The 26,888-nt window shown below is 39.2% G+C and overlaps 1 protein-coding gene across 4 annotated transcripts in view; it reads right to left on the bottom strand.

Moving 5' to 3' along the window:
- trpm7 (transient receptor potential cation channel, subfamily M, member 7) overlaps nucleotides 1-26,686 on the bottom strand; it is a 44,111-nt gene extending 17,425 nt beyond the window's left edge. For 2 of the 4 annotated variants that reach the window (XM_088004142.1, XM_088004143.1), the window contains exons 1-19: nucleotides 26,507-26,686; nucleotides 17,749-17,828; nucleotides 15,430-15,468; nucleotides 14,512-14,713; nucleotides 14,067-14,280; nucleotides 12,838-12,962; nucleotides 12,556-12,727; nucleotides 11,252-11,426; nucleotides 9,596-9,719; nucleotides 7,940-8,012; nucleotides 5,625-5,725; nucleotides 5,120-5,254; nucleotides 4,979-5,032; nucleotides 4,755-4,895; nucleotides 4,240-4,374; nucleotides 3,840-4,117; nucleotides 3,536-3,764; nucleotides 2,227-2,382; nucleotides 1,942-2,085 (exon numbers count right to left, since the gene is read on the bottom strand). In XM_088004142.1, the coding sequence (XP_087860268.1) occupies nucleotides 1,942-2,085; nucleotides 2,227-2,382; nucleotides 3,536-3,764; nucleotides 3,840-4,117; nucleotides 4,240-4,374; nucleotides 4,755-4,895; nucleotides 4,979-5,032; nucleotides 5,120-5,254; nucleotides 5,625-5,725; nucleotides 7,940-8,012; nucleotides 9,596-9,719; nucleotides 11,252-11,426; nucleotides 12,556-12,727; nucleotides 12,838-12,962; nucleotides 14,067-14,280; nucleotides 14,512-14,713; nucleotides 15,430-15,468; nucleotides 17,749-17,828; nucleotides 26,507-26,509 (2,580 nt within the window). In that variant the 5' untranslated portion in view covers nucleotides 26,510-26,686. Of the gene's footprint in view, nucleotides 1-1,941; nucleotides 2,086-2,226; nucleotides 2,383-3,535; nucleotides 3,765-3,839; nucleotides 4,118-4,239; nucleotides 4,375-4,754; nucleotides 4,896-4,978; nucleotides 5,033-5,119; nucleotides 5,255-5,624; nucleotides 5,726-7,939; nucleotides 8,013-9,595; nucleotides 9,720-11,251; nucleotides 11,427-12,555; nucleotides 12,728-12,837; nucleotides 12,963-14,066; nucleotides 14,281-14,511; nucleotides 14,714-15,429; nucleotides 15,469-17,748; nucleotides 17,829-19,071; nucleotides 19,138-26,506 lie in introns of those variants that run through there. The other 2 variants (XM_014985133.2, XM_088004144.1) reach the window with 2 other exon arrangements.
- Between the last annotated feature and the right edge of the window lie 202 nt (nucleotides 26,687-26,888).

Below are 26,888 nucleotides of genomic sequence, written 5' to 3'. Positions count from 1 at the left end.
TGACAGAACACCCGTTCTTTGTTCTTGTAATGCTCTGTGTACACTGCATCATTATTTTATTTTATTATGTACGTTAATATTTAAATTAACAAATAACTAAAACACAAGAACGAAAGAGCACGCAGAGCATGCACATTGCTCTTTGATTGTTTTTGTTCAAAGTGGCAGCTGTAATGGTAGTCTGCCATGGTGTCAGACTACCTGGCTTCATGTACTGGGATAGAGAGTGAAAACAGTCACGATGAGCGCCTTCTGTTTGGTTACTTCTTGCTTGTTGCGCCTTGGTCAGTGTTCGTAGTTGAGCGTTATTTACCGTCAGGGCATTTCCTCAATTGCTATGTTTAATGGTGCAACAGTGGTGGTGGTTTCTTATATGAGCAATATGGGCAAATGCCCAGGGCGTTATGTTTTTAGGGATGGCACGAGACCATCACACTTTTTAGCACAGAAATGGAATATTTAATATTGGTAAAATGTATTAAGTATTTAATATCTAGGTGTTTTATGGTAATATGGATCTTTCAGATTATTTTGAGAAGCAATTTCGATCATATTTTACATTTTATTGTGTCATGTAGCGTGGGCCGCTGGTCTTGGTCTTGACTCGGTCTCGACTCCCCTCGGTCTTGGTCTTGACTTGGTCTCGGACCCCAAAAGTCTTGGTCTTGTCTCGGTCTCGATACACTCTGGTCTTGGTCTTGTCTTGGTCTCGGGTTAGGTGGTCTTGAACACAACACTGCCTGTTAGTGTTAAAAAAAAAAAAAAAAAAAAAAGCTTCTCGACCTGCCATCTAGTGGCCAAACCACTGTAATTGCAGATTTTTAAAAACATTTGAAACTGATCACAAGAACAAAAATGTAAAAAGTAAATTTGCTATAAAATTGTGTTCATTTTTAGCCAAAATGTCACTAAATATTTGTGTATATTAGTGGATTTTAGATTGAATCCATTGTATGACAACCAGAATCAAATTAGATCTTTTTAACTGGATATTATTAGATTCTTTTAATATACTTCTGCAAAACTGAATATGAAGTGGACCCTTTTGTGTTGTAAAATGCCTTGAGATGACATTTGTTGGGAATTGATGCAACAAGAATAAATTGAACTGAACCGAATCTTTCTAAGTGAATTCAAAGGATCAGGACAATGAATTTTATTTGAATGCAATTCTGAGTGTAAATGAAAAAATCATTGTTCATTTTGCTCATTTCCTTTGCTATAATTTGAAGTTCTGGTACTAAGTCACAGTTTGGGAATTTAAATCAGAATAATTTGAAGATTTCTTTTTTGTGTTTGAAAATTTCTTCTTCTTTCGAAAAGAAACAAGTAGGTGAAGCAAAGTGCAGACTGTGGGAAAAAAAAAAAAAATGTCAGCCTCGTCTTTCCTCTTTGACCAGGTCCACGGTTTTTAAAGCAGCTGAACCTTGACGCGTGAGGCTTGAAGTGACGGAAAAATCAGTCACTCTCCCACCGGTGACGCATAAGTCAATGGTGCAGAGTTGGTGCTGGAATCGGGATGGAAGCAGGTACAGCTGATGTAGATAAGCGTAGGCTGAAGCTGTATTATGTCGGCCAGCGTTCAGCGATCTTATCGACGCCCCTCGACATTGAACAACCTGAAAAACTGCCCGTGTTTGCAGATAAAGCCGGCCGCGTTGGATCCCAGGCTCCAGGGAAACGGCTCCGGGCTATAAATAGCCCCAGATGGGAAAAGACGAGGTGAATGTGCGGAATCCTACTTATAGAGGATTGTGTTCACACGTAATGAGCCCACTGATTGCTCTTTGGTTTTTGCAACATGACAGAAACGGCTGCAGCCTACAAGTGAGTGAAACGTGCCAAAATTCTGACATTTGACATGCAGGAGGATGTGTTACGAATTTAAAAGTCACACACACAAACAAAAAAGCAGTAAATGTCTTTGCATTCATTTCGTACCGTATTGGACCAAAACTTGACAATGGGAGCGTGGTAGAAGGCGTAGATCTTCCTCGTTAAAGGCAGCTTTCTGGAGCGGACTTGTTTCTCCATGTCGTTTTTCACCTCCAGATGCTCGTGGGTTCTGGCTTCCTTGAAGACGTCCTGTGCAAAAGGTTAGAGAGGCCGCGTTGGACGACCAATCAAATAACAGAACAGCATTTCTTAAAAATTTGCAAAAATCTGGATTGGTTTTTTGCCGTTGAGGAACCCTGCAGCAGACAAATCACGAGGAGCGAATCCTACCATCTGGATGTCTTCGGTCATGTGCTGAAAGTTGTGTTCGCTGTCCTCCATGGTCATCTGGTGGTCGTCCTGACTCTGAGGGATGTGAGCCATCTCCGCTTTGGATTTGTACTCCAGAAGCAGGATGGCAGGAGGCACCAGGATGCTCAGAATCACCTGACGCAGCGCAGGAGACACACTCATGTGGGTGGCTGCTGCTAGATTTGTCAGCATCAACTATGCACACATGCTTCTGGATAAAGAGCATCATTAAAGAAAGTGTTTTGTTTTTGTTTTAAAGGGAACTTCAGCCATTATAACGATTACAGATTTCAACATTTTGAGCTAATGAGTCCCACATGCTGTTTTCCAGAAAGCAGCATGTTTTCACGCCAACACCCTTGTTTTGAATGAATATACTCTGAGAATATTTCTGTATTTTTTTAAGGGATTTTTTAATGGTCTTAAGTAATTTTCATAAATTTCTAATACTAAATTTTTTTTTTCCTTTAGCTGTAATAATCAGTTAAATTTACAGAAATAAAAACGTAATATTGTGAGCATAATAAATGTAGATATGAGCTTCCTATGTCTAACTCAATTACTGTAATGAACTGATAAAAATCCTAATTCAGGCTGCAACCAATGATTATTTTTAGTGAATCAATTATTTAAATCAAATAAAACTACTGGCACATTTTGCATTTAACCAGCTTACACCATTAGAAATACATTATAAAATACAATAAATCAATTCAGTTCCATCTTGTAAATGGAAAATGTACATATTTTGTACACTTTTGGTGTAATCACTGCTCTGTGGGAGTATTCTTCCAGCAATTGTCATTTATTTTAAGTCTGTATGCTCCAGTTCACAATTGATCAATTACTAAATTAGTTATCAGTTATTTTGACAGTTTATTAATCCGATTTATCGATTCAGCACCGACTTATTGAGATTTGCACATTTCTTTACTGACAGGAAAACTAAAAGGCAACCAGATCTGCTTTTGCGAATAAACTTGACTAATTTGATTGACCATCAGTATTCAAGTAGTTTTTGAAATAGACATTACACTGACCACTTATAGCATGGATTTATCAATTATTTGTGTATAAAAACTCATTCAAATGACTATAAAAGGTTTACTCCAAAAGGAACCATCATAAATGATGCTTTTCATCATTAACTATAATACCAACTAGTGTTAAACAACATTAATGAGCAAACATAATAATAATAGATCAATGTAAGGTGCAGGTTTCCCACTGTAAGTCCACCCAACCTTCTGCTTGCAACCAAAAATAAAGATCTAGATGGAGCATGAACCTTGTACCAGGAGTTCTTGCGCATGTTCAGCCGTCCCATCCACATGTCTGACAGCAGCATCTGGGTGCAGGTGTGAGCGACAAACGGCCGAAGGTGGGAGGAGACGGCCAGCTTCAGACACGTGGAGTTGCTCCAGTTCTTCAGCTCATACGTCAGCAGCTTCATGGCCATGGTCTCGTCCTGCCTGAACGACTGCTCCAGCAGGTCCACCGCCAGCGTCCCGAACTCGCTGAAACGAGCCACGGAAGTTTGTTAATGCGGAAATATCGTTTGGTGAAAAACGTTGAGCGTTAGGCGCCCTCACTTTGAGTACTCTTTGAGTTCCTCGGAGGTGTCGTCCACCACGTCGCTCTTCTTTGCCTCGTAGCTCATAGAGCGGCAGAGTTTGCAAGCCACCAGCGCCTTGGCCATGTTTTCCTCGCCGTGTTGCCAGAAGAAGAGAGACATCTTCTGCCTCTTCATGAGCACGGCCCAAACTAAGAGCTCGTTGAAAGGGTAGGGGAAGCGGCGGGTCTCCGGGTCGTCGATGTCCACGATCTCCTCCTTGCTTCGTTTCTTGTTCTGCTCAGCGGTACTCTCCAGCTGAGGAGAGAGGCGAGGCTTTAGCGGTATTTTCATCGAACCAGAAAGACTACAAACCTTTTTATTTTCAGGAACATGTTTGGGAGAAGCCTCGTCTTCTGTACTGAACAGCAGGGGTTTACCTTGGGCTTGTACGGCTGCGCCGTCTTGATGAAGTGATTGTGTCTCGTCTTCTCCTTCTTGTCGGCCTGCATGCTGAAAGTCTCGTGATTCTTTCTCAGATGAGAGCCAGGACCCGCGGTGTGGCGTCCAGATCTCTGTACAAAACACAAATATTACCAGAGTCATTTTCTCCACATTAATTAACTCTAATTAATTGTGTCTGCAAACCTTAATAAATAACCTTGTATATGGTTGATAGAATTATTTTTGCTCTTTATTCCAGGACAGCATAAATTAAAAGCAGTATTTTTCATGACCAAATCCAGGAGATTTTAGCGGTACAACTGAATGCTAATTTAACTAATGTACTGAGGTCGCACATTTGATGAGTTAGATATAGTCACACAGCCCTACACTGTATTGTTCATGTTAATATTACTGCAACAAATGACAACATTGTAATAAAAGACAATACTTCTCTTGAAAAGTTATATCTAGCAGGTCAGAACCAGAATTAGCTCCTTGTTCCACCCACCCTATTGTTGCCGTGGAGATTGTTGTAAATGATTCGGAAGCGCTTCCTGGTGTAGTTGCACCTATAAGTCCCACCCATCAGGAACTCGATGACCAGGCCCACATCGATCAAAGTGATTTTATAGTTTGGGGGAAGATTACTCTGCAATACGGAAACCACAAAACGTTAGCAAAGTCCCGCTTCACATCGACCGATCGATGCCATTAGGAGCCCTGATCCACTACCTGTTTAACGTCTCTGATCAGGTGGAGGAGAGTTGGGTTGTTGGGAGGTTGTTTCTGGAAAAATAAGATTAGATTTAATAAATAAGAACTATTTATGGGTTCTTATTTATTGATGAAGTACGGAGTGTTTCCCAAGACTACCGTGTTGTAGAGCTCCTCCAGCCGACTGATGGTGAGGAAACGGTGCATGCTGACGCCGTTTTCTATGAGCAGCTTCACAAAGTCCACCCTGTCCATGACGAGAGCGTCCAGCATAGCTTGCTCCAAAGAGCTCACCTACAAACACAAACAAAAACCAGTTAGGAAGTGTATTTTTATAGCAAAACAGTGTTTAGAAAACAAAAAATATTGGGAGAAAAGGACAAAAAAAAAAAAAATAAAGCAAAAATAAATATCCATCCTCTCATTTACGCAAGACTCCAGTTTTAAAATAAACACAGGCCTGCAGAGTCGCTTATGAAGACAAATGTAACGGGGTTCATGTTACAGTCAAGACAAGCAGTTCCTGGCAGCCTGCCCTACAAACCGCGGCCAGCGGGGACTCTGAGGTCGTTCTGGGTGAGTCCGAAGGTTTTTAGCTGAGCAAACAACCCTGGGAGCCGTGGCTCCCTCTCTCACACACATGCAAACAAATCCATAGACATACCAGAAGCTGCTGTCCGTACACAAACACGTGATTCTTGGCAATGTCTACGCGGTCCCAGGCCAAAGTCAGGACCAGCTGATCGAAGGCAGATGCGTTTGTGCCTGAAACACACAGGTCTACTCGTTAAGCAGCTCATAAATGCATTTGCTTGAAAACAGGTGATGGAATATTAACTGTGTTTTTACTTAGGCAGCTGGAAAGGTATAATACAGTCACTTACACACAAAGAGCAACAGATTAGATGAGCTAAATCCAAGAGAGCTGATCTCTTTCATGTGATCGGCTTTGTAAGCCGTCCAACTGAAATCATCATTAGGGCAAGTCATTACAATCACTGACGTCGATTTTTATAGCTAACTGAGAGGGATTTGTTGTTTCTGCATCTGTAAAAACCTTTTTCATTTAAATTGGCGTATACAGGGAGGGGCTCAGGATATTTTTCTTTTAATTTACAAAGCTAAGGACACTGGAGCTTGAAACTATAAATGAGTTGGGCCTGGAAGGAGCGAACTGTAACGTTTCACAGTGAATCGTCACCTGAACCTAAAGACACAATGATGGGCCATCAATAAACAGGCTGAAGAGAGTTGAAGTTTTCCCTGAATAAATGCTTCATACAATCACTTAAATAAGCAAAAAGTGGATAAATAAAATAGGACGGAAACGATTAATCGGGTTAATCATAATTAATCATTTATTGAAATAATCGTAAACTAAACTTGGCATCGAATAATCGTTATCTGAAGTTTATAAACTCAAAAAAGGCATTTGATAAAAGAATGCCCTCAGAGCAGCCAATAAGCCAAAAATACATTTTGTAAGACTTAAAAAAAAAAAAAACCTTCTTTGATCTGTAAATATGATCTATCCAGAAAGACTCTAGTGGCGTTTTAAACATCATGTTGATTCAAATTCTGCATAATAAAAATAATAATAGTGGTGAACTCCTTTTAGGCTACTTTTGCTGTCCAACTATTAATAAGTTAATCCAAAAAAATAGTCAACATGTTGATGTTAAGTCGAGCAGAAAGCCTTTCACATGTTCGTGTTACATGTATTCGTTTTATTGGAAAATGATCAAGCTATATTATTGTATTTTAGGCAATAAAATTGGTATTTTTATTTTTTTTCCATTCAAATTTTTATTTAGAAACATAAAACATTTCATCTATTCACAAAGAGTGATATAATCTTTTTATAATCCTCTTTTCAGTTCGTTGTATTATTCTAGACGGCACATCCCTTCAGGTGATTATGGTATTTTTATTTTTAAAAGAATATGGATTTTTATTTTCTTATGCATTTCTACACATTGTATAAAATAATCTTAAGTAGTCAAATGAAAAAAATCTACAGAATGTCCCTTTTTCATTATTTGATTAATCGTCAGAATAACGGATCACTTAAACAATCGTTAGCTACATCTCTAAGATAAAATCAGTCTATTTCTTATGTTTATTATAAATATTTGGGCTTAAATAACACTATTTAAGGTGACTTTTTTATTCTTTAAAAGTTTCTCTATTTTGCATTGACAGGTTTAAAATCATTTTTTGTGAAATGTAACAGCTTAGATGTCTGATTTAATCATAACATGATTAGCAGCTCCAGTAAAAATAATTCTCTATCTGGACACCAAATTACAATTTCAATAGAAATGTAAAATTGTTTGGCAAGCTTGTGTATGTATTGTTGCTTCTCCCTTTTCTAATTTAGTGAGCAATCTATTGCATAAGCTGCATATTGTAGTGGTAAACAGAAAAGCTTTCCGTTTTATCTAATGACTTTAAAAGCTTTGAATACTTTGAGGTCTTTTTAAATAGATTTTTATTGAACAAAGGCGACTGCACCTTAGACATTTCGTGCTTGACTGGATGTCTTGAATGTCTACACTGGTTTCTCTGAATTGTTAAGTAGTTAAAGGCAAATATTCCAGTCTTAGCAGGGATGACCTGGAATGAGGGTGAACGAGCCGCAAAAATGCGCTCCGAGGAATTCGCTCCTCCCTCGTTGGAGTAAAGTAGATTCCCTGCTTCTCCAACGCAAAGAGTGAAGGACACGAGACTCAGAAACCGTAGGAACGGGGAGTTCATGTGAATGTGAGCAACCTGATCTCATCGAGAGCACAAAGGGAAGGGCACAGAGGGGGAACTGTGTTCTCAAAGCATATCCATATCGGAATGAAAACAGAGAAAAAAGGCAATATTAAACTCCAAATACCAAAAAAAGACGTAGGACTTCATCTAATCTATTCCTCCTCTTTTATTAGATGAGCTGAAGAACATGGTGGTTTAGTAAGCAGCCGTTTCACAAACCTTGGAGCAAGGCCCTCAGAATAGCTACGTCGATGTCTTGGTGTTCCTCGGAGCTGATGTGAAACACGGTGATCTGTTGACCAAGAAACAAGATCGGATCATTACCAGGTTCCCACACACCGTGCCCAGATGTTTCCACTTATTTCACCCAGGCATCCGTTTGTACTGCTAACACCGGGGTCCTCAGCTGCCATCAGCGACGCTGTGAGCGTGCTATGACTTACACTGCTAAAACACTAAATTAACCAAGTATTGGTCTAGATTCCAGTGCAAACGTCTTGGTACACTTGAAATAAGAAAAGTAAGAAACAGAAGCTTGTTTTGAGTCAATAACTCCTTAATATTGATGGAAAAAATGCTTGTTATCAGTGAAATAATCTGCCAGTGGGGTCAAACATTTTCCTCATGCTATAAGTTCAAACGTCTTGTTTCACTAGCAGATCATCAATATAAGTAGTTATTGACTTAAAACAAGCTCCTGTATCAAGTTGAAAAGTTGTTATAAGTTACTTGAATTGAGACATTAAGATATTTCCAGCATGTTAAGATTATTGTGGTATAAAAAATATGTGCATTTGCATTCCTTGTTCATGTCTGTAATTTTATACTGCCATCACGTTTGAAAGAACAATTTGCACTAGAATCTAGACCAATATTTAGTTAGATTTCGTATTTTTGCAGTGTGGTGACCTTTTGAGTTGGAGGATAAATTAGTTCAGCTCATTCGAAGACAAGGAGGATGGGAGGCATGAACATCAACTGGCTTTACTTTTCTGTCTCAATCTGAACAATTTGTGTAAAAAAAACAACAAAAAAAACACAGTCTGCATTATTACCACTAAATAGCTGATTTTATATTCATCATTATAAAAACATGGAGTAAAAACAATTGCCATCATGAAATTTCATCACCTGCTTGTTTCTGTTTCTCATCAAGAATCTGCAGAGTTTCATGGTGTAAATTTGCCAAAATGTGCATAAATAGACTAAACAAACACAGGGTCAAAGTTCACAGCAAAAAGACTTGACTCAGTGAAAACATTATTCTCTGTTTATTTCCTAAAGCCCTCATGGGAAAGGGGAGGGTTGAGGCTGGGGGGTGCAGTCACTCAGTATACGACTGAGATGCCCAACTCCTCTGGCCTGCAGTGTTTACTTTTCATTAGATTCAATTTATTGAGCCATTTTCAAACTGATGTTATACCTGCCTGAGTGTCCATAACGCATCCAACTAGATCCTGTGTCATAATAATAATAATAATAATAATAATCTGGGTTTCCCCCAGTGTATTAAAAGCCTGGCGGACCACCAGGCTAAACATTGTTTATTTAGTTTAAATGTTTTTTTTTTTGTTTTTTTTTAAATACACCTGTTACAGTGATGGCAAAGATGGGTAGCGTTAGGTTTATATGTAATAAAGCCATCTTTAGCAGACAATTATCTATTTAAAATGATAATATCATTTGATGATACATACAGAACCTACCAAAAGACTAGCTTTATTTAGTCCGCTGCTGCATTTTCTCTGTTTGTTGACGGTTAGTTCCAAAATTTCCTGTCAGCTATTAACATTTTTAAAACACAAAAACAGCTAGTTTTCCAGGGGAAACCCAGAATAAAACGTATATAAAAAAAGAAAAGATGCAACATTTTACCAGTTCTTTGCTTTTCATGCACTCCATGAGCTTCTGAAAGAGATGGATGGCTTCGTTCTGACTGAAGTTGAACGTTTTCTTGATGGTTGCGACGATGTCTGTCTCCACCCCATCGGGAAGGCCGCTGCAAAGCGACGATTAGAATCACACACGGCGCCATAAAATGTGGTACAAGTTGGACTTAGAATCCTTCAGCAGGTAAAATGAACTCTAGAAAGCAGCAGACTTTTATCTGAGGTTATACTACCGTAATGATTGATTGCTTATCTGAAGTGTTTTACGAGCTGCACTAAACTGATCCAACAGTCAAAGAATTTGACTCAGTTTTGTCCATTATGAGTCCCTTATTAACACCCATGTTGGTTCGATTTCAAGTCAAAACATTTGCGGTGAAGCAGGTGTGTTGTTGGCTCCTGCAGGATACGTCAAACACCAACCTGTTGCCACAAGACTGAGGAATGTGGGGCACAAAGGATATTTTGCCAAGTTTCATTTCCAAGAACTACAACTTTCATTTCGAAGAAATTAGACAGGTTTCAGCAAGAGGAGTGAGATAACCCACATACCAATCAAATGTCTGTAAAGTCTCTATGAGCCACGGTTGACTAAATTATATCCCTGTTGGATGTTTGGGGAACAAGACTTTGATCTAAAAAGGGTAAGAATTAAGTGATGATTTGATAGAAATAAACAAAAAAACTCCTCAGTTCAGTTTCAAGTCAATTAGGGATAACTAGAGATGCAAATCTGTTGTTGACCAGAATCAGCAAGAGTGACACATTGAAGTAGAGTAGGGACCTCCTTTCGGTTTGCTGCCTGTCAGTGAGCAGCAACAGGTGGAGGAGGGGCAGCCCTGCGTTGTTGCTCTTGGACCAGCCAAATAAAACTTGCTTAGATTAGTGGCAAACATCACAAGACTTTTTGGAAACTTAAGACACAACTTATATTTGTAGATAAATATTTACTCTCATAAATTTGTTATTTTAAAGAATCATTTAATTTCTATTTTTTGTGATTTAAAATAAAGAAACACAACAAAGAGCAAAGCAGGATAGATTTTTCCTCTATGTGGTGAAAAAAAAGGACAGATTCCACATAACTTCCAACAAACAGATGTAAAAACATATTAGAGGTTCTTTTCGTGTCATTCAAGTACTGAAGAAATCTCACTCCACTCGGCCCGGCTCGTTATGGGTCTCTGCAAATCTTTTTTTTACACAAACATGCTAATCTTGTGTCCTAAATTCTGACTTCTGTGAGTCAGATGGCGACTTGCAAGAAAAATAAAATCGAACAAACATCACTGGAGGATTACTGTGGTTTGAGCTCAAGCAGCAGCTACAGATTTGATAACAAAAACTTCATAATGTGAATTGTTAAAACTCAACAGGCTAACAATTTTGCTCTTAAAGGAAAAACAAAATATACCATTTAATATATAAAACACGATAGCATGATTTTAACTAAACAGTTGCTGATCTTTTTTTAAAAAGATCAGAATGCAAACTGGTCATCATTGTTCCCTCTTTATTCTGATTTTGCCTTTTTCTCTATTATTATTTATTTCATTCAGGCTTTTACCGGGTAAGCTGACACCAAAACAGTCATATGAGCCGTCTTTTTATTTTTCATGTGTCCTCTGTGTGTTTAACCTACCCCCCCTCCTCTGTCTGCTTGTGGACGTAGGCCAATATGTCAGCAGCACGGCCCGTCCCCTCACACACCACCACAGGGACAGGAGGGCTCTCCTGGAGGTACTCCAGCACGGTCAGGATCACGTTTGGACCGCCCTCAAAAATCAACGCCACGACAGGAACACATTGACCGATTCCTGAAAAACACAAAAACAAACAAAAGAAGGGCAAAAGAGTGAATTTACACTTCACACGTTTTTGGCACGCTTTTTACTAAAACCCACATTTGCAAACGCAGAGGCTACAAGTGATGTAGAAAAGCTCTTTTTTTTTTTTTAAAGTAGCTGTGCTCTGCAGACACTGTGTGAGAGGTTGTGGTGATGATACCAATCTCGCTGCTATCACACGGTTTACACCAGGCAGACGCAAACCGCCACTGAAGCAAGTAGTAATTAAAAGTCCTTGTGGGAAATGTAACCCTCTCTGGTGCAGGTCTACGTTCGACACCTCAAAGAATTAAAGTCGGTGTTTTCACACCTGATAGTCTGGTAGACTCAGTTCGATTCGGGACTAAAATTTTAACATTTGTTACATTTTCAGCTGCTGCAGCTCTTTCACACTGAACTGCGTCAAACGATCCAAGATATTTGATTTCCCTCCTTGCCTGTGGTGGCGCTGTATCAAGAACCACTGATGGAAACGACACAAAAACCTCCAAAGAAGACATGAGCACAACTTGCTGCTTCACAAAATTTAAACAAAATGGAGTAGTGTCAGATTTTAACGGTTGTAGGATTAGTACTGTAGGACTAGTGCTAAACTCACGCATTTGGTTTGGTTGTATTTACCCAGAATTCCCCGCGCTATAGTCCACTTCCTGCTTTTGTAGCGGTCTCCAGTCCGCTTGCATTCACATATGCATTCAAACGGCATCAGGTTCATTCAACTGAATTGAGACCGAGGTTTTTAGACGGACCAGCATTAGCTTTCTAAGTCCGGCTGAACCCAAATGAATGCCAATTTTTCAGATTTTTGTTTGTACAAAATTCTGAAAACTGGGCATTATTCTCCTTCCATTATATATTTATCTGCAACCTCATTGTGCTCTATTCTATCAAAGAAAGTCCCAAAAAGTCTGTGGTTGTGGTGTGACAAAATGGCAATAAATTAACAGGCTTATGAACACTTTTCAAGACATTGTTTTAACTTGAAATAAACAAAAAAAGAAACCTATTTCCTTATAGTTATTTTTTTATTTATTTAAAAAAACTAAAGCTTTTCCTCACGTTTTGTTGTTTCATTAAATAAACGGAAACCTTTCCTTACTTGCGTGTATTCTTTGCAGGTTAACGTGTTTCTCCAGGTCCCGCCTGAGTTTGACCTCAGCCCCGTATCGGCCCACCGTCCCGTCATCCACCAGCAGGAAATGGGAATGCAGATTGTTGAGAACGTTTAGCTTGCTGAGAGGATTCAACAGGGTCTGATAAGGGACAATAATCTGCATTTGGGGGAAAAAAAAAAAAGAAGAAATAAGCAGAGATAGAAGCAGAGTTCTTGAAACGACCCGAGATCAAGATGGATGACTTTGAATTAAGAGGCGCGTCTTACGTCTCTGCCGATGAGATCACTCCTGTTTTCAATGACTCCCCATGGTGCGACTCCAATTGTGTAAATTTTCTTTGATGACCTTGAGCAGTGTTCTTTAAGCGCGTCCCCCACATGCTTCGCAACACCTTTGGAAATATAAAAAACACCTTCAGTTAACAATATCAAAGAAAAAGTCAAATTAAAAATCAATAAAGTCCACCAAGCAGTGGAGACACCAACAAAAGCCACATCAGAGAACTCCACGACCAGAATTACCTCCACATGATGAGAGTGGCGGACTCCCTGATGAACCACAGGGCTCTGCTATCGGACCTCTTTGATTCAGCAATAATTTGCAAAGTAGACAACCATCCCAGGTGGCCAGGGTGCCACTGAGGCATTAAAAGTAATCACTGGTGTGGATAATTGACCTCATGAGTAATGACTTAAACACTATGATCAGACCACAGCATCTTAGCATCTTGCTGCGGCTGCAGACAGACCTCAGCCGCGATACACAGCCTAATAACATGCTCTGGGGCCGCTATTAAAACTTCTGCTGCATCAGCGCATCGTCTTCACAGCGGCAAAACGTAGATGTTTACAATGTACATCTACTGTCGCTTTTAGTAGAGTCGACTAACACAGCTCTCGCACAAACTGATTTTAGTGCAAGAACCTGATCCTGTATTTTCTCATCTGGCTTCGTTCAGCTACATACAGGCAAAAAGTTAGCTTTGGTTCCAAGTGAAGCACAGCAGCCTTTGTGCAACCGCCGCCGCCGCAGCAGCAGAGGCCATGTTGGAATCAGGGATGTAGCGATTAATCGGACTAATAGTGATTAATCGATTACTGAAATAATTGGCAACTCATTCAGTAACTGATTAATGGTCAGACTCAAAAAAAGGTAAATTGCTGAAAGAACATGTTCAGAGCAGTAATTAAGATTAAACTATATATATATATATATTCTGGCAAAAACTCATCATTTTGTATCCGATTGATTGATTAATCGTTGGAATAATCGTTTACTAAAACAATCCTAAGTTGTAATCAACCAACGAGCCGATATTTTGTAGAAATTGTCTTGAAATAGACAGCGTGATTTGCATTGCAAAAAAAAAAAAAAAAAAAACACCAATGGACTCTGCTGAAATTAAGCAGATTTAAAAATGCCTGAAACTCTGTAGTCAGAGTTTTCAGCATCTTTGCAGAAGATAATAACCCTCGCTCCGTTTCACACTACATGCCTGTGTTGACGCCTCCGGTGAGAATCCAGGCGCCGGTGGTGACCGCAGCTTTGATGAGGCCCTTTCCCACCACCTGCTTGATGCGAGGGTGCAGCTCAAAGTTTTGAACTCCTCCATGGACAGAGATGAGGATCTTGGGAAGTTCCATGTGCCACTCCTTCAGCATTAGCCGAAGGATGCTCTCCGGTCGAGTGTCGTGGGACAAACGCACATACTGTCAAAGTTTGTGGAGACAAAAGAAAGAGGAACGCGACAACACAATGAGACCTGCGCTGCTTTGTGTGCATCTTTTAATTCATTTTGAAACTGATTATGCAAGAAAACATTTTAATCAAGAGCTTAAATTAATCAGAAATTGCAAACAAAAAGCCCAGCTTGCAACATAATGTTAACCTCCTGGAAAAGGAAGCGACATGTTCCAGCAGAGGAAGCCGGGCCCACCTACCTTGGCTCTGTATGAGTGAGACCCTCCCTGGAAGTTGATGACACCATAGGCATCAGTTGGACTCGCTTCTGTGTGTTTTTCCACAGACCACTCCTCTGGATCAGGCAGGCTGGAATTTTCACCCAACTTCACATCCGAGTACTTTGTGGCCAAGCTGGCTGTGAAGCCGGCATGCTGCCGAACCAGCCGCCCACAGCAGCACCTGGGGGGCAAACGGAGGGACGGGGGAGGTCACAACACAAGCATGTTCAAATGGAAAAATGGCAACATATATCAATTTAGAAATAAAAGCAGAAAACCAAACAATTTATGCCTCTTTAATTAAACAAACCCATCTACTCTAAAACTACAACGGCATTATAACAGACTATCTGAAGTCTTTTCAGCAGCCTATGAGCTTCTTTTAAGATTTTAAAGTAAAAATGAGGGGAAGAGGAAAAAGTGCCACTTCATGGGAGGCAACATTAGCACTATGTTCCAGTCAGACATGTACACACAGTACCCTGGAGCTCATGCAAACTTGTTCTACTTCCTGGAATTTCACTTTTTATGAGCTCACCACGCCGATGTGGATCAAGTGACAATATGGAGGCAATACAAAAAAAAAAAAAAAACTTGGCTCCGTTTCGGGTTCAATGAAGGTTTTGAAATGTGTCACAACCTGAATGATTGTAAAATGCAACAACAGAGGACGAAACTTCAGACTGGACTATTTTTTTATCTCCCTGCCAGAGCAAAAACTGCAAATTAACAGTTTCCTAAAGGAGGTTTTGTTGCTTTATGGGATTAACAGTTCAAGGAATTGTTTTTTTATGGTGTAAGCAAAAGGTTGGCAGAGAAGGAATCTCCCAGACAGGTTTATCATCCTGTTGAGTAAAAGGATTATGTTACATCATGTTCAAAAGAAAAAACACTTACCGGACCAACTGCTGGCAAATCTGGCATCCTGGCAGGCATCTAGGAAGCAAAATTACATAAACATGATTATCATAAATTTTAATGGAAAGTTTACCGGGTAACAACAGAGTTAAACGTTTGGAGTTGCTTTTGGGGGAAAAAATAGTGAGGTAGGCCATCTGTTAGATAGGCACAGATCCCAGTTTTACTGGGTTTTGATTTGAGATGGAAAGCCACCAGTTTTGCACATGATCTGACACCCTCTTCAGAGCGGAAGTTCATTCTGAATGAAGAGGAGCTGGTGAGCCATTTCACTAATGTTATACTCCTAACTCAACTGACTGGACAAACTAAAGTTGTGTTGTTTTTACACGTTTGACCAAGCATGTAAAGCTGTTGGTATGTCCAAGTGTGCTGCACTGGTGCAGAATTATCAACTGAATTAGTATTTCAGTACAGATGCACAGTCTGTGTTTAATAAAAAATAAAGGTTTTAAGTCCAGTCAAGACTGTTTTTCTGTAACGTGCTAAACCTGAGATATCTGCATCGGAAGCAGTTGGGTTGGTGCATCACGACACCAAAGATATAAGAATCTTTTAGAGAGGAAATGGAGGCATGTTCAAACAGACAAGCAAGGGAGGAGACGTCTTTAAATAGACACGTGGTTATCTGGTTCGTCTTCCTGAAAAATCAAACTTTTCTGGAACGACTAGGAAATGTTGGCTATTTCAAGCTCCTGTACAGTTACTATAAATTAATGATTTAACAACCCGGTACAACAGGAAATCAGAGCTTTTTATTTTTAAACAAGTTAGACACAGCTAAGGTTGCAAATTTATTGTATTGTTATTGCGAAATTGTTTTCTTTTAATGTAGCATAGTCAGGATTTTAACTTTTTTTCCTCAACTCCTGGTTCTTCTATACATTTGAAATGATGATTAAGTGCAGTTATTGTGTGCAGTTTAGTAATTAAAAAAAGCAACCTTTGTCTGAATGGTATTTTGATGGAGTCACATTTGAATGAATGTAATTGAGTTTTTGTGGCCATGATTGTCGTGATTTGCGGTCACAGCAATTACCTAAAAATTTTTTTTAAAAAAGACTGTAAAGAATTTGTAGATAGTCTTATTAAAATACTGCCACAAAATGTGCAAAATATTTAAGTTTGTTTTTTCCACACCTACACAAATTTCTATTATGAAAAAAAAAATTAACATCTTGTGATAAGGTGCATTTGCTGGTGTGAAACAAAGGAGGAGAGGTAACCTGTCTTAGAATAAAGATGATAAGCTGCCAGTCGTTTTAGTTAGGTTTTATTTCCAGATAACTTTTGAATAACTTGGAAGATTTTACTACATTTCCAGATTTCTGAATAAGCAGAGACCACTCTGCAACTTTGAGCTCCCCCCTTTTGTTTTATGTTGCTTGTTTTATTTTGATGAAAACTTTTATTGAATTTATTTTAAACTAACCCAGAAAATGGTTAGACATTGAAAAAACAAGTAAATTTAAAAAATCTATTTCCCAGTCAAAGCTTTACAAAAATTAGAGTTTGGAAATTGACCACAAGCTCTTAGATTGGTGCATTTCAGTTATAAAACCTCACAAAGAAACTTCCTCCACAAGGGTTCTGGTCATGTGAACGGATTGGGCTTAATGTCAAGCAAGGTTATGTTCCCAAACATGTCAAATTTTATCTAAGAGCAGCAGCACGTACTGCGGTTTGTGGACAAAAGTCAGTGGAAAATAATTAATATGAAAGAAAACAAAGAAAAGAGTGATCCACTGCGAGTATGTGTTAAGAAGGGGAAAAAGAGGCATCAAGCTTCTTGGAAAGGTAACAGAAATGGCTTTCAGTCAAAGGAAGCTGTTAAACAGTAAATCTGTGGAGCCGTGGGAATCTTCTACTCATTAAGTGAGTCACGTGTTGACAGAAACTTTTGTTTTGTGAATTTTTACAGCTGTTCCAGTTTATTTGCTAGCATTATTATGTAGGAGCTTCTAAAGCAGCGCATGAACGCCATCTCTAACATGTCAACAGAAGAAGTCATGAAAAGGCCAGTGTACAAAGAGAAATGTCACAAAGCACAAATTACACAAAAAAATTTGCTAAAAAAAAAACTAAACGAAAGAAGAAAAAGAAACCGGTTTGTGACCACTGCTACATTTCAAACATATAATTACCGACACTGACAGACATAAACATTAAAACAGACTCATTTACCCTTTGGAGAGCAGTGGTTAGCGTTTGGGCATACTTTTGACTCGCACCTTGCAATTACACAGTTTCCATGGAGACCAAACAAAAGACACAGCAGACTGTGGTAGGCCCATTTACCTGTGGGGGTCCTTTGACACTGGAAGTATGTACACACATTCCCTCTTGGTGAAAGTGCTTTCTATCCAGGGTTTCTGGGACTGTGGGAAGCAAAAAGAGAAATCATTGGTGAGAAACGGCAGTAAAATGCACCACGTTTAATTATGTTTGTATTTAATCCGTTCTAGACAAAGTTCAGTTTAAGAGTCCTTAAGATCTGTAACCAACAACATGTTTAGAGCAGCTCTGCTATGAATATCTTCATGTTTCACTCAAATTTGAGCTTAAGACTCTTTAATTTGAGTCTTAAGCCCAAATGTAAAACTTTTAAGACCTGCATCATCATTAATAGTATTTAAGACTTGCATCAAGACAGAAAACTTCAAATTACATCCAGCCAACTGGCGATGAATTTGCTCTCATTTATGAAGTTAGTTAGCTAGGGTATGTTAGCAGCAAGTTAGCGGTAGCCTCAAAAGTCAGAGTGCAGTGAAGGTGTTTGTGTGTGACTCAAACATTTCCCTGACAGAAATGTCCCATGAGATAAAAAAAACAAAAAAAACAACAACTTAGAATACAAGCGATTAAGTAGTGCTGCCACGACTAAATTTAAGACCTGTAATTAACATGTCTTAACAGGACTTATTTTGGACATTTTAAGACCTTAATTTTAGATATGTGAATTTAAGACATTTTAAGGATGTGTGGACTCAATGTAAAGGTTTGAAATACAAAAGGGACTGCAGAGTTTCAACAGTGTTCTCTGAATGTAATAAACCACAAATGAAAATAAAAGGCCAAGGGGTAACTGTGTGCCTCTAATCCAGGATTTAGACCAGAGTTTGAGGTTTTTAAAGGGCTGATTGATTCTTCAAAACCCAACATACCACAAAATCCAAGACTTGAATTCAGAACGCAAGCTATTTCATGGCAATAAAATAAAACACAATATTCTCTGCTACAAGTTTTCATATGGCTTGAAGCTAAAAGACCTTTTGATTGATTGCCCTCATGCTTTCTTGTTCCATTCAGCTCAGAGAAACCCAGCAGCGATTAGCCCCATTAATCCCTCTCAGCACAAAGAGGGAAAGTCCCCAAACGTTGTCACCTGCTTTACAACGAAGCGCTTTAACAATTCCTAAAACCTACAAAAGAAATTATATTACAGTCTGAACATTAAGTTACGACTGCCGGTGTCAGCATGGTGTGTAATAAAAAGAGGAGACAAAGACATGTGCCTAGAACGTGACTTGCCAAGTTAAAGCCACTATTGCAAGAATCTGGCAGAAACGTCAGATAAACGGGCGATTTCACAGGTTGACCGATGGACGGTAAAGTGTGTACCTGAATGTCCTCCTCTTCATCTCTGTGTTTAAGAGCTTTGTACAGGAACATACCAGGGCTCCTTCAGGCATCTCCTGGACAAACCGCTGTCACCGCAACCTCCCCCCCGATTGCTCGATCATCAGCAACGCCTCAAACTCTTCCTCTCAGAACACTGAGCGCATTTTTCCTTTCGGGTCTCAAAGTCTACAGGGCCACGGTTAGCGTACAGATCCGGCCTTGGTTAAAAGTTGAGTGATCAGCGTGAGGCTGCTGCCTCCAACCTCCATCCACTGTTAATCTGTAAGACGCCACTCGGGGGGCAGATGAATGTGTTTGAGACAAACTAGATATTATGCTAAAGCTGGGGAGAAAGAAGTGAGAGAGGAGGGGTCGGGGTGTGGGAGAGGATTAGTGGATGGGCAGAGGCCTCAGTGATATATACCTTGTTGTCTACTGATGACACACCGCCTACGGGTGATTCATTCAGCAGACACTAAACCTCTCCCAATAAACCAGGGATGCCTTAAGAGTCCTTGTGTTCTAATTACCCAGAGAATGCCTGCATTGCTTTTAATTAAAACACAATGAAGACACTGAATTAAAGATCTGGGAGTTTGCTTTCTTGAAGACAGGAAATGGACAATAAGGGGAATTGTCAGCTTGTTGAGCCCTGACCGGTGACCGGATGGTCGAAAACTCAAAAACAAGGGGTGGATCAATAAATCGGCTTCAATTTCCTTACGTTTGGGAGGTCTGTGATTAGTCGATACTTGATTGAGAAACCAACCTCTTCTACCTCCACAAGCGTCTGAAAAAATCATCCATTATCCTCTTTTGTTCTGCTTCGAGAAAAACCGACACACACCTACCAGGTCACATCTGCATATAGACCTGTCACGATAAATTGTCATAGCAGTTATTGTAATAAACAATTTATTATTGTTTTGAGACCATTTTCAAGTATTGATAATGTGATAACAATTATCACATTATCAATTGGTCTCTCTCGAAGACCAATAAACTTTAATTTTATAAAAACACTTAACATTGGAAGTGGTTGATACATTAAATATCCAAAATAAAAAAATACAAAAAAAACCCCAAAACAAAACACAAGAGGAATAAAAAACACACACAAACAAAATCCTAAATAAACTTGCTCTTCAAGAAAATATCAGAAAGGAAATAATCAAGTTCATTTTAATTCATCATGTCATTAATTTCTTATTGCGACAAGCTTATCTGCATGTACACAGTTAACAGTAGTCACCCCTCCGTTGCTAGCTTCCCAACTTTGTCGCTATATTTAGTGACTTTTTTGACAAAAATAAAAACAAAACGATAAGAAATTGGTATTTGCCAAAATTGGATTTGGCAAATCAGGCTTTTTAAAGATCGGTGTTCGGCCAAAAAAACTACACATTGCTGCACTTCTATCAAAAAGGCAACATATTTCCACTTTGTGAACACACCAAGTGCAGCTGGTTTATACACACTCTCTTTGGTGTAGAAGTTGTTTCTGAATGAAGAGTTCAAATGAGTTCATTTCAGCATCACAAAAACATAAAAGGCACCAAGTTTTCATCTGTGGTTCATTCAGGTTGCAGATTTTCTTGACAGAACATTTTATATCAAATACATAAACTAAAGATAATCATGCTAATCACTAATATAGTATAAGGCTCTAATCATTTAGTTGATTTAACACCTCAGGCTATCTAGCACAGACTACAACATAAGACCTATTCTGACCTATATTCTGTATGTTGATTAGGCAGATCGATAAGTAGTGATGAAAACTTTAAAATCGAACAACCAATGCCTCCAAAAGCGCTTTAAACCTGGAAATGAACTTTATTTGGCCCTCGGTAAAACACCTGGAGGTCATGAACAAGTCAACGTGGGAACTGATTCACTGTGACGAATGCAACATCCTGCTCAACTAGAAGCAAATGTAAAACACATTCAATGATGTGAGAGAAAAGTTTTCAGTAAAACAATCCTGATTTGCCCCCCCACCTCTCAACACAGACTTGCAAAGAGTTAAAAGGAGGAATAAAGCAGAACTGTGTGCCGCTAACCTGTAACTATGGTACCTGAGAATGTCGAGCAACAAAAGAATTAAGCTTTAGAGGCCGTGCCAAAAACAAACAACACTGACCGTCTCCGACTTCCTCGCTCCCTCCCTCTTCCTCTCTGCAACATACAACCCAGTGCATTTCTTCCCGTCAGACACAGAACACATTTTAGTGGTCACATGTATATAATAGGAGCAGAATATTTAATATGTATCTTTTCCCCTCTTCTTTATCTCCAGGCTGTCATCACCCATCATCTCAAAACAACAATATAAAACCGTCACAGATGAGCTCCTTTCTACCTTCTCCTCATTTTTACCCATAAAAAGTATACCATCAAGACTGAGGTAGCCATTATGCCATGAGCTGGCTGCCAAAATACACAGCAAGACGACATCTGGACTGCCAATTATAATAAGTATAAGAACGAGGGGAGGTGTTGGGGTCAGCGTTTTCATGCGGGTAGAAGTAGAGTTTTCAGAGCGAACGCCGAGATAAAACCTAGGTGAAGTGATTTTTGTAGATCTTCCAGCTTTTAGATATTTACAGAGATGTATGAGCGCGCTGCTTATGCATGGCTGGAAGCATGGACTCAGAACTGGGGCATCGTTCACGGTACACTGAGCCAAGACTCCTGTCATGACTGCTTTACAATGTATAGCACTTAACTCCTTTTATAGTAGTTCTTTTTAAATTTAGACAACTGCAGTTCAAGTAATCTTTTGAATTATATTTTTTAAATTCATTTTTTAAAGATTTCAGTCTATAAAGCAGGGTCTCCCACAGTGTATTATAAGCCTGGCGGGCCAACGGGCTTTACTTGTGCCCCAATCAGGCTAAGCATTACTTATTTAAGTCTTTTTAAAACATTTGCATTTTTTAATACTTTATAGTTTATGTTCAGGCATTAATCTTCCAATCCTTTGATAACACATGATGATCACGTGATATTTTCAAATTTCATGTCAACTAGAAACATTTTTTTACTGAAAAACACGACGGGCCGCTGGATGAATGACTGCCCTAGAACCAACCACCGGGCTTAGCAAGTGTTCTGTATGAAAACAAAAGAAAAGAAAAAGAGATTTAATGCCATATCATGGAATATATCAAAAACTGGGATATGTATTGATAAAGGCTGGTGATACACCTCCACAATCTACTGACAGATATTGAACAATTAAGTGTCTTTTTTTTCCTAATTAATTTGGAAGGAAGAATAATTCTTGTGTGCTGTGCAGCTTCTATAACACTGCAGCAGGAGATAATTGGCAGATTTTAAGTGCATAAAATGAAAAGCTGTAACCTGGTATGAAACATTAGAACCAGGGAAGCATTTCTTCAAAGAATAACATTGTAGATTTATGAATAATGGTAATTATGATCAAATTACTGAATGTCTAAAGATTGCAAGAGAAAGATCAATTATTCATGCAGTCATCTTTTCTAAACGGCCCCCTCTCTTTCAACAAGCCATCCGAGGCCTCTACTGTAAAGCAGGATTAATTGCTGGTTGAGCCGGGTTCAGTTCGGATTGTCGGCATCACTAATTCAATTCACTTTGTCTCTTGGTTGATAGGAACGATATGGTGGAGGAACTGCACATTAACCAATGGGATCTGATAATCACCTTGGTGACGCTTTGAAAAGTGTGAACTTCAATGCTAAAAGATTAAGCCAGAAAATAATGAGTGTTGAAACTAATTCAAACTAACGATTATTTTAGTAATTGATTAATCAGATGAAAAGTCTGCAGATTTTCCATTTAACCATTTGTGTCTTTTTAATGCAATACTAGAAATATATTAAAAATGCAAGTAAAATAAATCAATTCCTTTTTTAAATAAGAAAATATACCTTTTATTGCCTAAAATGTAATAAGATGGCATTCCTTTAGTAAATCTGAACCAGGTGAAGCTAAATCTATGCCACTTGAGGAGTTTCGGCTAAAACATATTTACAGACAAAGATGTTTTTATCTTAAATGCAAAATTGTTCATATTTTTTGGACAGCTTTGGCTTAATTGCTGCTCTAACTATGTTGTTGTTTTACCAGAAAAGTCTTTATTTGTGTCTGAATACTACAGTTGACAATTAATTACTAACTTAGCTGATGATTATTTCAATAATTGATTAATCGCGATTCATTACAATTATTTGATTAACTGTATTAAACATGATTAATCATATTAAACTGATTAATTGGATTGATCAAGATTAATCGTTTCAGACCCAATTCACTGTTCTGGCCTCTGGTGTTTCTGGTTAGCATTTAGCTGCATTTGTATCAAATCTATAGCCACAATAAATTTTGAGATAGTGCCGGGTATAAACGACATCTCTGCTGTTATGTAAATGTTTAGATGCAACTTGTTTCAAAGTCTGGAATATGCAGTGCATTCACCTCAAGACCAGATAACACTTTACAACTTTCTGATTTTGCCTAAATGGGACACATAAATATGCAATATATATATATTTATTTATAAATAGGCTTCTGTGTATTTGTTTTGTTAACAGAAAATGAATCATTTAATAAAGGATATATAACTAAGACAGGCCTTATCAGCTTCCAATCCTCGGCACCTCTTGGTTGTTCCAAGATCTAGTGATATAAAGGAATGTTAAATGGGGGGGAACGAGTTCATTATAGCCTTCAGATAAGATTCCAGGAAGGCCATGCACACAACTCTGAGCAGTCATGAGACCAAAGTGTGACAGCCCTCTAGCTTTCACACTTGTGCCCCCTGGGCAAAGCTCTGCAAAGCTGCATCCATATTTCTCTGTCGAACCACCTGCATATGTTAATAAGGCTGACCTCATGCACATCACTTCTTGAAATCAAACAAATACCTCGAAGGATTGGTCAAAAGGATAAAAAGATTCAAAATAGAGCCTGCAGTAGACATAACAGGGTCAGGGTATAACAACCTTGAGTGAAAACACGACAAAATCATAGTAAAAAACAATATACAAACAATTAATATAAAGTGATGACGAATTTGATTCAACTGGAAGTAGCTTTAACAACTTATTGCAATAAATAAATTTTATTTTTGCTGTTTTGCCATTTCCAGAGAAATAACTGCATCTAGCTGATATTAGCTGGATAATGAGGCTATGTTCGTAGAGCAGGTCTTGATGCTCAATGGCGATTCTTTTGCTGAAATCCAATTTTGTTTTGTCCTCAAAGCGACCCGCATTCGCAGAAGACGTCACATAGCAACGCGTTGTTTACTGAAGTAACAATGGATGCCACCGTCTATGAACCGGATTTAAAGTTTATCCAGCAATGGGAGTCAACAGAATTGTCAAAAAATTCTAACAAGATGAAGAAGGTGATAAAAAAAAAGAAAAAAAAATAGAAATGACATTTTGTGGAGCATTAACTGGAACATCTGTAGAGATGTCTGCTTGGATGTGTAGTCGGAGGTAAGAGTGGTTAGCGACTTTAACACATCGAAATAATATTCTGGATTTTTGCTAACATCTCACATTTTTTAATACAGGTAACTACAAAATAAAATGCAACACCACAGGCATTTGGAAATTTTTTTTATTCAAGCAGCTATATTTATAGCTAGCAGCTATTCTCTCAAGACTTTTGAAGACACCATGCAAGAAAATGAAATCTGAGAAGAAGCTTTTACAGTGCAGAGTGAGGGGAATCAGACTGGTGCAGATAACAAGTTTGCATTTTATTCATAGAATCAACAAATATCTATAACCATCTTTTAAACCCCAGTCTATTACCAGAGGAAACGCTCACCAATCTTCTTCTGGGGGAATCCCTTACTGTTAGGTAATTAGAAAACAAATCCAAAAACCACAGTCACAACTTAACAGTACAAAAAAAACAAACAGAACTGCAGCCAAAACGAGGTTTTGCAAGACCATTGCACACTAAAGCTCAGACTACTTAAGACTTAAACCACCCATATGGGATTGCAACTTGACAGAGAAAAAAAAACAACAACTGTGATGATATGATTACAAATCACAATGACTTATTTGATGAGGCAGGATTATATCTAATTGTACTGTCAGAGTGCTCAGACCGCCGGTGGTAATCTCAGGCATATGACCACCACAAAGCGGGTACAGCCAATCTCAATACATAAAAATAGGCGCAATAGAGGGCTTAAACTTTAACACATTTAAATGCATGAATCAGGGTTTTTTTATTGGCTGACAGCATCTTTTTAAGGTTTCATCAGTCTCTTAATAAACAAGTACCACAGGTTGTTTAAAGGGGTATGAGTTTGGAAAATGTAGGATTTAGAGGCTTGTCACCATTAATAAATCAAAACTTTGGTCCTGAAGTATAGCAGTGTTTATCAATCTTGTGAAATAATGTATAAATTTGCATGTTTTAAGAGGAAAATAAAACTGCGCATTTGGGCAATCCCACTAACCTCTATACTACTCTGTCATTACTACGATGATGGGCTTTAAATAGCTTCTTCTTAGTCAGGTTTAGGTCAAAGTGGTGGTAATTTGGCATAGTTTTTCCTCATTCCTCTGGGAGGAAAAAATTGGTATAAACAGGAAGTTGTCGGGGAAAGAGGAGGCTGTGTTTGTCACGGAGACAAAAGGGAAAACTGCTACAACCCAAACGGATATGTTGAAACAGGTCTTCAGCAGAAACCGCAGCAGGCCTTCCACGGTTCGCCCCATAAAACGCTACAGTAAACGAGCAGGAATGTGTGTATAAAGGCTTTAATTAAAAGTCCAAGATATTAAACGTATCACTGTTTCAGGAGCACTTAAATGTTCCCGACGGCGGCTGAATAAAAACCACTCAGTTCGGGGAGACTTGGCATCCGCTCAAGCTGGCATTGACTCGTTACTGGCAATGACAGCGTGTCTTGTCCGACATCCGAGACTGCTGGAAGAAATGTTGCTTTAACGAGTGCCAGCTGCTCTGAACTATACGGCTTTATACGAGTGGTGTCCGTCGGCCGATGTGGAGGACAAAAGCCGTTTCTGTTGCCTTGTAGAGGAGAGCTAACCCCCCAAAGCTACCTGGGCGGCTGAAGCTAGTTAGCTAGCGAGCTAGCTACTTAGCCAGCTAACATTTGCAGCGAGTGAGATTTGGGGGGTTTCCTCGTGAGACATTGGGAGACCTGGGTTTGTTACGTTTAGCTTACGGTGTTTTAACACAAAACCAAGACTGTCAGCGAAAAAACTGCACCGGGAGCTCCGCCGGTTGTGTCCCTGACAGGCAGCATGCATAAGGGGGTAGGTGGTGGAGATGGGAGGAGGGGGGGTCCAACTTAAAAGCCCCGATGAGTCACGACGATCTCCTCGCGCCAATTTACCACCGCCGCTAAACCACACCGACACGGCGGACTAAGTCAGACGGGCTCACGTACCATTCTCTTCACCGTTGAGACTCAGGAAGAGCTGTGTCGTGGCTTTTATCCATCTATCGGCGTTGCTCTCGGTTAGCCTTGGAATAAAAGCCCGCTGGACGCTGGAGAGATCCGCTTCGGCTGCAGCTCCAACGGAAGGTTGCTTTTTCATAATTGAGCGACTCCAGACTGACGCAGCGTAACGTGCCGGCTGAGTCAGCCAGCCCAGAGCTTCACGTGACCGGGCGGAGCCAGCCGCCACATGTGCGCTTTGTTTTAGTTCCTGCTCAACGCAAACAAGGAGGAAGATCTATTGTTGCCATCTCTGATCGTAAAATGCGGTGTTTATTATAATTGTGCCCAACTGTAAACGATAGCAACATTTCAGACTTCATTTTTTTGA

This window comes from Poecilia mexicana, unplaced genomic scaffold, assembly GCF_051168715.1.
Source record: "Poecilia mexicana isolate PSO_F unplaced genomic scaffold, ASM5116871v1 scaffold_3, whole genome shotgun sequence".
Classification (NCBI taxonomy): Eukaryota; Metazoa; Chordata; class Actinopteri; order Cyprinodontiformes; family Poeciliidae; genus Poecilia; species Poecilia mexicana.
This window is presented reverse-complemented; position numbering and strand designations above follow the sequence as displayed.